Here is a 14,256-nt window from a genome sequence, read left to right on the forward strand (position 1 = left end):
CATAATAGACTTTAAAAAAACTCAGAGTTGTTCTGACATTTTCTCAAACCACAGTTCTTTATTTAATTTCACACTTTTTATAAGGACACACTTTATTTCACTCTGTCATTTCTCACATTTCATTGACAGTGGTGTTGTCACCGCCCCCGTCATCCATCAGCCAATCACATGCGCCCGCCTCACTTCAACTAGCAAACTGAAGGAGTGCTAATTTAGCCAGTTAGCTCCTGTTAGCTGGAGCAACAACATCAGAGTCATTCTGAATCAACCAACTAGAGGCTGCTGCTGTAAATACACACAGATTGGCTCAACAGACTGAACGGTGAGGTGCTGAATATCACTCTGAAATGAACAAAGACTTTTCATTTTAAAGACTCTTCAAACATTAAAGCTCATCTTTTTAATGTTTTCTTCACTGCAGTTTCCTCCAGTCAGTTCTTATCTCATCTAACCTGCAGTCATTTATCTCATCACACAGTATTTTATCTCATCACACAGTATATTATCTCATCACACAGTAAATTATCTCATCACACAGTAAATTATCTCATCACACAGTATATTATCTCATCACACAGTATATTATCTCATCACACAGTATATTATCTCATCACACAGTATATTATCTCATCACACAGTATATTATCTCATCACACAGTATTTTATCTCATCTATGTCAGGAAAGAGTGAATAAAGTCTGTTATAAGTTCCCACAGCCCAATGAGATCACTTCAAATGTCTTGTTATAATCGACCAACAGTCTGAAACACAAAGATATTAAGTTTATGATCATATATGAGAAGAAAACATCAAATCCTCACATTGAAGAAGCTTGAACCAGAGAATATTTGGTACGTTTAGTTGACAAATAACTGAAAGGATTAACTGATGATCAAAATAGTTCATGTGACTGATCAGTTCATCCACATGTTGCAGGTCTATTCTGACACATTACATGAGGACTTTGAGGAAAGACTCACACAAACTCAACATTAAAGGAGCATTCTGTAGTTTTGGTGAAGAAATGTTAATGAGCAGAGAAAGATCTTCATTGGCTGATTTTTTTTTCTGCCTAAACAAACTAAATAAACAAACTGACCTTAAAGGACAACACAGTTTATACTGGTTTACTTTGTTTATATGTGGCGGACCCTGCCACCTCTCTAGCTTCAGACAGTGTTCTGGGACCTTATTCTCCTCTGAGAACAGCTTGTTTATTCACTGATGGAAAAGATAAATGTTTCTGAGTTTGTATTATTACCTCATTAATATTGTAAATATTAAAATTCTCAGTTTGAATTTCTCCTCCAAAACTACGTAGTGCCCCTTTACAGCTCGTCCTTCTTCTTCTTCTTCTTTGTCTCCTCCTCCTTGTGGAAGACCTTTCCATCCGACTGCTTCCTCCAGCTCAGTTTGACGTCTCCATCCACCCCCTGGTCCTTCAGCCTCTGTTTGAACTGATAAAACCTCCTCAGCATCATCACTCACATAGAGATATTACATTCTGCACTGTTCTTTATATTTTCCTCTATTTCAGGAGCGCTCCGCATCACATTTATATATTCACATGTTTTGTTCCCTAAGATGGCGTCGCCCTGTTGGCCTGCTGTCCTTTCTGACTTTCTCCTCCTCTTTCTTCTGTTGTAAAGGCTCTGGCTTTTTAAAACTGATAGTAAAGTTTGTGCTGAGCGTCGACTCTTAACGAGTCACAGTTGTGCCTCAGTCAGGCCTGCAGAGTGGCACGACTACGCTCTTTAATCCTGCACATATGTACGTGCACAGCTTCCTACACAATGCTCAGGTCATGTCATGTTTATCTGTTTCCTACCTCTTCACACTGTTTCTTGTTCTGCTGAGTTTTCCCCCGGGGGATCAACAAAGTCTGATTTTATTTGAATTTGTTCTGTTTGTGTATAAAATTAGAAAGGTCCAACATGATTTACCTCCTTCAACATTTGTTCCAACACAGCAGGGTCGTTGAGATCCAGAGAGGAGTCCTTTCTCTCCAGACGCACTTTGATCACTTGCCTTGTAGTCGTAGGGACTGTGAAAAAATATGTTCATATAAATATTGACTCATCAGTTTGAACAATGACAGGGAACATGTGGCTCTGTCCTCCATCTGTGGCATCTGTTTGCTAACTTTACAGATAATTTCATGTCAATGATAAACATCAGGAGTGTTTACATTTTATTTTCTGTCCATAACTTTATATTTTGTGTTGTTTTTGTTACATTATCATTGAGGACATTTGATGCTAAAGTAAACCAAAATACAAATATTAATACAAGTTGAATAAAGAGTTAACACTCACGTGGGCTGTAGCAAACGAACGGTCTCTTCAGGCCACAGGGAATGTCAAACCATTTTCCATCTCTGCCCAAGGCTGCCACCACACAATCCTCCATGTTACCACCATAGTTATCAGGTTGACCATAACCTTGATCCCAGTACCTAAATGAGGAGTTACTTCCATCTGACCACTTCCAGGAGTCTCTGAAAAGGCCGATCCAGGCTGCTTCTCCTGAAGGTATCACGTCCTTTACCTCCTGGTTCTCTGCTGTGTTCCTCACACTGGCCAGGTCTGTGTGGTGATCTCTGCAGTAGCTCTGGGCCTCAGTCCAGGTCATGGGAGTCTCGATGAGGACAAACGTCACATTCAGCCCTGAAAACAGAGCACAGTGCTGTGCAGAGGTACTATAACATACAGTTTACCATCCATGCCGTGTCTGTGGCAGTATTCACAGCATTATAAATCCACTGAATTAATGACTTTGTAAAATAAAAATGGAAGACATGATCATCTTAATAAATGTTACTGAGTATTTCTTCAGTCTCTCCCCATTAATAATCACATCCTTAAAATCTACATCTAATAGATTGACACATTATTTTTTCTACATGTGAATATTTCCTCAGATTTCTGAAACACAAACATACGGGCCCCTCTGAAGGGTCACCAGATACATCTGAGGGCTCGTCAGATGGTTGATGGGAGAGGAAAGAAAAGAAAAAAGTTCTGCTGCACAAATCTGTCTTCAGTTTTTCTTTTCTTTAACTTTCCTCCAATATTTGCTTTCACATAAAACATTGGATCATCTGACTTCTTTGGACTTCACCATGTGAGAAGTTTAGTGGGGAAATGTTTCTTTGGTGGAACTAACAACACATGAACATGTGAAACATGACAAGAAGCTCCAGTAGACAGAGCTTTGTGTCAGAGGTCACCAGCACAAAGAAACAACAAGGTTGGGAACTAGTTCAATATATAACAATGTGTTGTATTTTATAAGCTTCTCATATGTTTTTTAATGTTTATATTAATCTGAACAGTAACAAGTAACTACAGCTGTTGAGTAAATGAAGTCAATTCAAAAATACATCATTTTCCCTCTGAGATCCAGTGGAGTTATAAAGTTACACAGTAAATAAAGTAGCGTAGTAATAGAGTACATGTACTCAGTTGCTTTCATGTGGGGTGTGGAGCCAGATCTGCCTTTTATTATCTGAAACAGCTAAATTGCGGCCACGTCTCCGTCTGAGTGACTCAGAGACTGCAGCATGTTTTTAAATCCAGCAGGATGGACTATTACAATGCTCTTCTATCTGCTCCACCCAAACAAGTCATTCATCACTGACAAGCTTCTTTTTCTCATTCTCACCTGCATCGCTGTCAAATCATCAATATTAATTGCTGCCTTATTGGCTTGTAAGTCGTCTGTAAAGCTCTTTGAATTGTACTAACTTTGATGGAAGGTGCTGTAAATAAAGTTTGACTGACTGATCCTGTATCGGCCCAAATAATGAGGGAGAGCTCAAGAACCTGAACTGGTGTGTTTTAAACTTCACTGAATGTTCTCACCTCTGACATCCATGCAGACCGACTGAAGGCGACTTTTACAATTAACGTCGTTCCATTGTCCACCAAACATCCGTGTGCAGTGCTCTCTACTTTTATAGTTGTCTGGTTCTCCAGTCTGCCACTGTCTGAACTCAGTCTCCCCGTCTTTGTAGAAACTGGTGTCTGACAGTGACCACCTCCAGCTGTTCACGTCATCATACAGCCCGATCCAGACACCCTGAAAGCAATATTTTAATGTATCTTTCTTTAGCCTCACATTTATTACACGGCAACACAATATACACTCAGAAGTTAATCTGAGGCTTCAGCAGTCTGAGTGACACAGATCCAGTTCATATCCTCCAAAGTGACAGGCTTTCTAATACAACATTCCCTCCTTTTGTTTCCATCCACTGCAGCTCAACAGGGACACTCAGTCTGGTGAAACACAACGAGGGAGTTTTATATTAAAAACACTTCACAGCCCGATTCTAAAAGAGTTGGGACGCTGTGTAGAATAAAGACACAATGCAAACATTTGCAAAGAACTGACTTCAGTCCTGCTGCTCCTGAGCTCATGTAGTAAAATCATTTATACAATCATGTGTTTGACGACCTCGCCCCATCCTTGCTTGTGAACGACTGAGCCTTTGGAGGACGCCCCTTTCATACCCGATTATGATACGATCACCTGTTACCGATGAACCTGTTCACCTGTGGAAGCTTCCAACACAACAACTTTCAGGCTTTTGTTGCCCCGTCACAATTTGTTTGAAACGCGTCGCTTCAGAATAGACATATATTTACACAAATCAGTGAAGCTGAACATGAAATAAATAAATTGTCTTTGTACTGTTTTAAATTGAGTTTATGTCAAAAAGGATCAGCAAATTATCACATTCCCCGATTCTGTTTAATTTGTATTTTACACAACGTCCCAACTTCTTTGGAAAGAGCGTTGTATACATATATAGACAAATGTAGACATATAGTCTATGAGTACATTTCATATTGTAAACAAATAAATATGAGGCATTTTCTAGAGGTAGAGGTAGGAGTAGTTTAGATTCAAGCTGCACCTTAATCAGACACCAGATTAAAGTGCTGCTTACAATGTCCTTCTGAGAAGTAGTGGAGTAGAAGTACAGAGTGGCATTAAATGGAAATACTCAAGTACAAGTACAGTACCTCAAAATGTTACTTCAAAATGTGGAACACCAATGTGGAAGTGCAAAACTTTCAACCTGCGTGTCATTTACATGTTTGTCAAAAATGGCTTTGAGACTAAAGAAAGACATCAGTGAACTCACATTGGACACTTTGCTTTTAGTTGCGGTGTCGTTCAGGATCCTCGCGTCCTCCATGTTGTCTATAGTTGCCAGGTCAGTATATTTCTCTCTGCAGTACCTCTGAGCTTCAGTCATGTTCTTCAGGTCAGAAACAACATGGTACTGACGAGGGACATGTGATGAGACAGCACTCAGCCCTGTAGAGACAGACATGCATACTGGTGACATTTGGGTGAAACATGACTTCTATGAATCATCTGGACTTTGTCACGTTGCATTTCAGTGTATTCAGGTGTGTCGTTGTCTCTGTCAGTAAAATCAGCTGTGGAATGTAACAAAGTCATTTACTTAAGTACTGTACTTAAACTAGTGACAGGGTTGGGGGTGTCTGCTGACACTTTAAGGACAATTTGCAGTATTTCTGTTTATGTAACTTTATATTTCTACTCCATTACATTTCACTGTAATATCAGACTTTTACTGCAGTACATTTAATTGTTATTCAGGTGAAGATTTTAGTCTAAAGACACATGACAACCTGAAATACAATAAAATACATAGTTATATATTACACCAGTGTTTCTCTGGGACGTCCCAGTAACTCAAGTGGTAGAGCATGCGTCTCATGCACAGAGGCTGATCATTAAAGGGGCACTACGTAGTTTTGGAGAAGAAATTCAAACTGAGAATATTAATATTTACAATATTAATGAGGTAATAATACAAACTCAGAAATATTTATCTTTTCCATCAGTGAATAAACAAGCTGGTCTCAGAGGAGAATAAGGTCCCAGAACACTGTTTGAAGCTAGAGAGGTGGCAGGGTCTGCCACATATAAACAAAGTAAAACAGTATAAACTGTGTTGTCCCAACCCTCTAGGCGCCAGAGTTTATTTAGGAAAATATTCCGTTTGGATTTTAAGATTTCAAAAGGCTGTAGCTTGGAAGTGGTGAGAGATAAATTCATAGTGTAAATGAGAAAAATATTCATAATGACCTAAAGTTTGTGATGGGAGTAAATTTAATCATCTAATTTGCATATTGTGACGTCACCAGGTGACTGAAAGTAACTTTCAGTAAAACTGATTTTTGAACATATTTACACAGAAAAAAAATATTTATATGTTAATCTCATCCTCAAAATAAAGGAACAGGAGTTTGATTGGAGTAAATTTACTAATATAATTTGTATGTCACCAGGTAAAATTCAGTAAAACTGAATTCTGAACATATTTACACAGTAGATTTGTTTTCATTTCATTTCATTTTTTCATAGATTTTTTTCATCCTCTCATCCTCAGAGTAAATGAACAGGAATCTGATAGGAGTAAATTTCCTAATCTAACTTGTAAAAAGAAAAGAAAACTCTCGCCGTGATCAGCGTGTGTTGCTTGTGTGACAGTGTGTGCAGCTGCAGCATCGTCATCAGAGGGCAAATCGTCCCCTTCTGAATCGCGATCAGCAAAGATCTGTGCAAGCACCTCATCCGCACTGTAAAGTCTTTTGGGCATTTTGTTTTTTATTACAAAAGTCGCTGTCTGTCTCTCGATCTGTCAGCACACTTCTGCCACGGCTCCGCGGCTCTCTCCTCTCCCACTCTGCCGTTTAGCCGCTGCCGCTCCGACAGCTGGTGTCGGGTTTCAAACTTTTTTTTCTCAGGTATTTTGCATAGAAACACACCCACAACTGACGTCAGGATTGAAGCTGAGTCTAGTGGCCATCTAGTGGTAGCAAGCAAGTAACAGCACAAGGCAGCAGATTTAAAGATATGGGCTGTTTTAATGAGCAATGTTGCCTGTCGCAATAATGCGACTTTGTTTATTCAGTCATGAAAACAAAGTTTGATTATTTAGTTTGTTTAGGCAGAAAAAAATCAGCCAATGAAGATCTTTCTCTGCTCATTAACATTTAATCACTAAAACTACAGAATGCTCCTTTAATGGATTCTGATACTTTAAGTCCATTGATCTGATAATACTTCCTATTACTAAAGATCCCGTCCCAAAGTTTTGGCTCGTCGGTGTATAAACTGTGTGTGTGTATAAATATATATACTGTATATATATATATTAATGAGTGCAGGTACAGAGTCTGACTACATTTTGATTGAATCATCCCTAATTGCATTTTTAAGAATAAATGAGAGCTGTGATTGGTTCCTGCTTTATTCAGACAGATCCCAGTTTATTGTTTTTTTTTTAAAAGTCAGTTCAGCATCGAGAAATATTGAGGAACTCAGTGATGGTTTGTAAACGGCACACACCAAAGCTGGACTGGAAAAAATAGAAAGCTAAAGACTGTAAGAGCTGCAGCGTGACCACAAAATATTTCAGGGTAAAAGAAATCAAATTCAGAGGATTCAGTTTGCATTAGTCTGTGCGTCAGTCAAAGGAGAAGGATTATATAAATGTGGGACATCATTTTTAATTTAGACTTCTGATGACAGTGTTGCCCCCACAAGGTTTTGTGCTGTAATAAAAGAATATAAACATCCATAAAACAAATAAACTACTGACCTGATGCAGCCATGATGAGCAGCAGGACTGCGTCCATCTTCGTCGGCTCTCTGTTCGTTCTGATGTGAGACGTCAGACTTGTGGCTGTTGATGTAGCTCATTAAAGCTGACACTGCTTCAACACAATACGTTACTGTCCACAACTCATTTGCACACATAATTTGTGCTATTCTAAGTAGCTGTCAACATCTAATGTACACTACTATGGTTACACCTTACCCTATGTGCACGACATGGTTTGCATACTTCATTTGGCTACAAAGATGCTGATGACAAGGAAACAGACAAGACTGGTACATACAGAGTTACCAACACTTTAAAATAAACTCAGGAGAGTAAGAAGTACTAAGTATTAAGCTCTTGAAGTATACAGACGTACAATTACACAGTTCAAGTGACAAATGATAAATAAGCAAACACCTACATGAATAAATGTGAAAAACTATGTTAAAAGGAAGCCTGACCAAGATAACTTGTCATAAAAGCTGGATGTATCATATATAATACATACAGAAATTCATAAATGCAAATCAAAGTTACATATTATTTATGATTGATGTCAAAAGTTTAAATTTCCTGGTAATCGTGTCACGTGTCAGACTTTAAAAGGTTAAGAGAACTTCTTAATGCCTGTCAGGAATGTTGAAGTTGCTCGGGACAGAAACAGCCGGAAACATTTGGTTAGAGAAATGTAAAGTTACCATAAATAACAGAGTTTATCAAACACCCTCAGAGAGTGTAGGAATCTAGTGAAGCCATAAAAATGGACCATTGTGAAACAGAACAAACTCTAATGAATGGCTGATTGTCTATGATAGAGACTATCTTTAAAATATGAGAGATCTTATAGAGATCAGACTCAGAGGACAGCAGAGGGAGGGGCCCCACACACAACACACACACACACACACACACACACACACACACACACACACACACAGAAAAGAGGAACTGTAGACCAGAATAGACGAGATGATCAGATATGATTTTCATACACTGAGGTACGTGTCAGGCAGCAGGTCTAACAGGTGTCAGGTGACCAGGCCGCTGTACCATCTTCTCTCACACCATGTTTAACACGTATAGAAATCTGACCAACGACAGGCAGAAATCCACATTACTTCTGTGGACAAACCACCAGAATAAAGTGAGTTTCAACTAGAGGTCGACCGATTAATCGGTTTGGCCAATTAATCCGCGCCGATAGGACGTTTTACAAACTATGGGAATCGGCGGAACTTGGCTCCGATAGTGGCCGATGGCTGCAGTTTTTTTCCACAGCGCCATAAACTGCTTCTTCCCTGCGCTGCTCTCTGTCTCCCTGTCGCTCTGATCCCTGAGGGGCGGGGCTGCTCTTCACACAGAGAGAGCAGGGGAGAGAGAGAGACGGGCGTATGCAGCGGCAGAGAGAGGAGAGAAGTGAAGAAGATAACTCGAGACGACCACACGTGTTATTGGAAGGGCAATAAAACCTTCACGGGTTGAAAGTCAACAAACATAACCTCCTTTGCGGAGGCAATAAGTACCACTTGTTCAACAAGCACAAACGTGCATCATATTTCAGCATAAACAGCGACATTTCCACCGGCATGTTTTAGCCTACATGACCGCAGTGCTCGTTAAGACAACAATTAACAGCTTGTTAAGAACACGCTCAAATGAAAGCTGAAAATCACAGTTCAAATCCCTTCACTATACGCTTTGTTTAACCAGTGTTATTTTGTGATTATTATTTTTTATGGCACACAGTGCCATCACTCACAAAAATGTGAAGGATCACTTAATTTCCCCCCATATTAAAGTGCAACTTAAATCATCCATGTAGATTTTAATAGATTGGGGGGGGGGGAGTGATATCGGCCGATTAATCGGCAATCGGCTTTTTCCTGCTCCAAACTATCGTTATTATATCGGCCTTTAAAAATCCACTATCGGTCGACCCCTAGTTTCAACCTGCAGGCCTGACGTTTACGTAATCGTCAGAAATGTGTTTGAGATGAGAGAGAAAGGTGAACTCACGTGGCTGTATTCAGAGTCCACCATTGAGCTTTTATCTGCCGTGTCGTTCAGGATCTTCACGTCCTCCATGTTGTCTGTAGTTGCCAGGTGTGTGTGTTTTTCTCTGCAGCACCTCTGAGCTTCAGTCACGTTCTGCAACATGGTGCTGACGGTGAACATGTGATGAGACAGCACTCAGCCCTGCAGGAACAACAGGACGACAACATGAGATTGTTGAAACGTCACATTCTATAAGAGCATCATATGTTTGTACTGTGGCTGTCCTGTGAGAACCACGTATCTGTGAAAAGGCAGAAAAACAGCCTGTTTTCAGCTGCGTGACGATGCATTTTGCAGCTAATGATTGAAAAGACCTCCCACCTGGTGGGTGTCCTGGTAGCTCAGTCGGTAGAGCTCGCGTCCCACTTACAGAGGCCTTGTCCTCGCTGCAGCAGCCCAGGGTTCCAGTCCGACCTGCTGCCCTTTGCTGCGTGTCATCCCCCCCTCTCTCATCAGGCTTCCTGTCACCTCTCCTCCCCTGTCCTATGAAACAAGGCCAAAAATCACATTAAAAACAACTATGGCTGATCTCTGAGAGGTCTCTTATTTTAAAGGGGCACTGTGTAGATTTGGAGAAGAAATTCAAACTCATCATTTTAATATTTACAATATTAATGAGGTAATAATACAAACTCAGAAATATTTATCTTTTCCATCAGTGAATAAACAAGCTGGTCTCAGAGGAGAATAAGGTCCCAGAACACTGTTTGAAGCTAGAGAGGTGGCAGGGTCCGCCACATATAAACAAAGTAAAACAGTATAAAACAGCAGAGGGAGGGGCCCCACAAACAACACACACACACACTCACACACACACACACTCACACACACACACACACTCACACACACACACACACACACACTCACACACACTCACACACACACACACACTCACACACACACACACACACACACACACTCACACACACACACACACACACACACACACACTCACACACACTCACTCACACACACACACACACACACTCACACACACTCACACACACACACACACACACACACACACACACACTCACACACACAGAAAAGAGGAACTGTAGACCAGAACAGACGAGATGATCAGATATGATTTTCATACACTGAGGTACGTGTCAGGCAGCAGGTCTAACAGGTGTCAGGTGACCAGGCCGCTGTACCATCTTCTCTCACACCACGTTTAACACGTATAGAAATCTGACCAACGACAGGCAGAAATCCACATTACTTCTGTGGACAAACCACCAGAATAAAGTGAGTTTCAACCTGAGATTGTTGAAACGTCACATTTCTGTGTTCAGGTGTCGTTATAGGAAAATCAGAGGTGGAATGAAAAACAGTTGCGTAAAGAACAATTTTGAGTATTTTCTGATTGTTTTTGACATTTCACACTTCAGTGTCGTACTTTTACTGCAGCACATCTCCTTAAAAAACGCCTGAGGGCCTCCTGTGTGTGAGAGCGAGAGACATGATGTACATGAAGAGTCAAAGCTGACAGGGTTGTACACATTGTGTACTTACTCAAAAGGCTGTGTGGCCCTTTGACCTCCTGAACAATGAACAACAAGACATCACCCACACAGCCTCATAAACAACTGGAGAACAAGTCATCAACCAGCAAAGTCATGATGTTGTTTCAAAGAGACCACAGAGCCGCATTTAGCTCAGCAGGGAAACACAAGAGAGGAGCAAATGGTCACTAAGTGTCTGAAGCCAGCGCTGCTCGCTAACGCAGCCGCTGTGACCTGGATCTATACACACACACTGATGTTATAACGCAGCTGCACAACTACACACGCTGTGATAACAAGTCAGCAAGCTCCCTAAATAATGTCCCCGACATAACTTCATCATGTTTGCTCCAGGCAGACAGGCGCAGTCCATCCACAGCCTCTTACCGCAGCTTCCGCTCTCCCTCCGCTGTCGCCGCCAGCGCCGTCATCTCTCTCTCGCCTCGGCCTCGCCTCGTCCCCCTCACGGTCACCTCCATCATCATCGGCCGCCAGTGCTGCCACAGGTGCGGAGGCTGCTCCACCTGTCCCACAACTTACTTTTAACCTGGATACCGGACAGACACTCACTCCGGAGACACCCAGCGGCGTCTCTTCCTCAGTGTCCCGCAGTGTCGGCAGCAGCAGGACGGTCAGCCGCCTCCCGGAACCTCGCGCTGCGCTGGAGGCTGAATGGGTCGGTCCAGCCTTCGGAGCGTTTCCTGGTTGCGTCACCAGGTGTTCATGCAGTAAAGTCTGTTCTGGTCCAAATCTATCAAACGTCTACATTTATTTGTGTGTGTTCAATGTGTCAAATCTAAACTGAATGATCAACATTACAAAACAAACATTAACCCATCGGTGAATAACAACTATATTTACCATCGCATTACCAGCGTCACGTATTTTAACTGAAAGTTAAAATTTGGAGGTTTTATAGTCCCTTGAAGTTTAACACATCTGGCGTCGGATGTTCAAATGAGTAAAAACCGAGTATAAACCCAAGACTCACACTTGAATGTCGTGTCTGCGCCACTTGATGTCGCCATTTTCTCTTTCTTTCCCGCTTCTGTTTCGGGACTGAGCGGCGGCGCGCAAAGGATCTTGGGATATGTGAGGTCGCGAAGCACAGTAGCGGTGCGTCCTCCAGAAAGAGGGAAGAGAACATAGACACAGACGCCTCATTGAGCGCTGGATCTATAATAAGACCTGTATGGGAGTAGTATAATGCGTAGTAGTAGTATAATAGTAGTATAATACTACTAATGACTTTTCATTAGTAGTAGTAGTAGTACTTGTAGTAGTAGTAGTAGAGTAGCAGTAGCAGTAGTAGTAGTAGTGTAGCAGAAGCAGTACTTGTAGTAGCAGTAGTAGTAGTAGTACTTGTAGTAGTAGTAGTAGTAGTATGCAGTAGTAGTGTAGCAGAAGCAGTACTTGTAGTAGCAGTAGTAGTAGTAGTAGTAGTACTTCTTGTAGTAGTAGTAGTGTAGCAGTAGCAGTAGTAGTACTTGTAGTAGTAGTAGTAGTACAGTAGCAGTAGTAGTGTAGCAGAAGCAGTAGTAGTAGTAGTACTTGTAGTAGTAGTAGTAGTGTAGCAGTAGCAGTACTTGTAGTAGCAGTAGTAGTAGTAGTACTTGTAGTAGTAGTAGTGTAGCAGTAGTAGTAGTAGTGTAGCAGAAGCAGTACTTGTAGTAGCAGTAGTAGTAGTAGTAGTAGTACTTGTAGTAGTAGTAGTAGTAGTACTTGTAGTAGTAGTAGTAGTACAGTAGCAGTAGCAGTAGTAGTGTAGCAGAAGCAGTACTTGTAGTAGCAGTAGTAGTAGTAGTACTTGTAGTAGTAGTAGTGTAGCAGTAGCAGTAGTAGTAGTAGTAGTACAGTAGCAGTAGTAGAGTAGCAGAAGCAGTAGTAGTAGTAGTACTTGTAGTAGTAGTGTAGCAGTAGCAGTACTTGTAGTAGCAGTAGCAGTAGTAGTAGTAGTACTTGTAGTAGTAGTAGTGTAGCAGAAGCAGTAGTAGTAGTAGTACTTGTAGTAGTAGTAGTAGTGTAGCAGTAGCAGTACTTGTAGTAGCAGTAGTAGTAGTAGTACTTGTAGTAGTAGTAGTGTAGCAGTAGCAGTAGTAGTAGTAGTGTAGCAGAAGCAGTACTTGTAGTAGCAGTAGTAGTAGTAGTAGTAGTAGTGTAGCAGTAGCAGTAGTAGTAGTAGTAGTACTTGTAGTAGTAGTAGTAGTACAGTAGCAGTAGTAGTGTAGCAGAAGCAGTACTTGTAGTAGCAGTAGTAGTAGTAGTACTTGTAGTAGTAGTAGTGTAGCAGTAGTAGTAGTAGTACTTGTAGTAGTAGTAGTAGTACAGTAGCAGTAGTAGAGTAGCAGAAGCAGTAGTAGTAGTAGTACTTGTAGTAGTAGTGTAGCAGTAGCAGTACTTGTAGTAGCAGTAGCAGTAGTAGTAGTAGTACTTGTAGTAGTAGTAGCAGTAGCAGTAGTAGTAGTAGTACTTATAGTAGTAGTAGCAGTAGTAGTAGTAGTAGTACTTGTAGTAGTAGTAGCAGTAGCAGTAGCCTAAATCATTTATTAGTTAGTGTTAAAGTTAACGTTGCTGTGCCTTGTGAATAAAGACTCACACACAGACACGTGTTGATCTCGTTGCGTTGTCATGACGACCTAAATAATATTTTGTGCAACCAGCCATGGCGACGAGAACATCAGTGTTGATATTTCTGTAGAAACACGGGATTTGTGACTTACTGTTATTTGGGGTCAGATTTGTTTGGGCATGGTGAAAGGTGACAAGCGTCCGGTGGCAGCTCTGTGGGAGGTACCAGAGAAAGTCCTGCCTCCAAAATGCTTCTGAAGTAAAAGTACAGGCATCTTATTCCTGGAAATATGTGTAAAACCATCCTGAAACACCTCCCGCAGTCCAATGCAAAGCTCATTCAAAGCTGTTGTTGAACACAGACCTGGAGTACAGACACGGTTTGGGGCTCTTTTGAAAGGTTACAGTCAAACAGTCGATGCTTCTGCCATCAATCTGTGGGAATTCTTTAATTTTTTGCGGCTACATTTTTGG

The 14,256-nt window shown here is 41.1% G+C and overlaps 1 protein-coding gene across 1 annotated transcript; it reads right to left on the reverse strand.

The window, feature by feature from the left end:
* Nucleotides 1-62: 62 nt before the first annotated feature.
* On the reverse strand, nucleotides 63-3,908 carry LOC140999958 (C-type lectin 1-like). The gene is made up of 4 exons (XM_073470557.1): nucleotides 3,864-3,908; nucleotides 2,316-2,666; nucleotides 1,944-2,044; nucleotides 63-1,457 (listed from the first exon to the last, which is right to left on the reverse strand). The coding sequence occupies exons 1-4, from the start codon at nucleotides 3,874-3,876 to the stop codon at nucleotides 1,329-1,331; spliced, it is 594 nt and encodes a 197-aa protein (XP_073326658.1). The 5' UTR covers nucleotides 3,877-3,908; the 3' UTR covers nucleotides 63-1,328.
* Between the last annotated feature and the right edge of the window lie 10,348 nt (nucleotides 3,909-14,256).

This window comes from Pagrus major, chromosome 7 (genome assembly GCF_040436345.1).
Source record: "Pagrus major chromosome 7, Pma_NU_1.0".
In the NCBI taxonomy this organism is placed as follows: domain Eukaryota; kingdom Metazoa; phylum Chordata; class Actinopteri; order Spariformes; family Sparidae; genus Pagrus; species Pagrus major.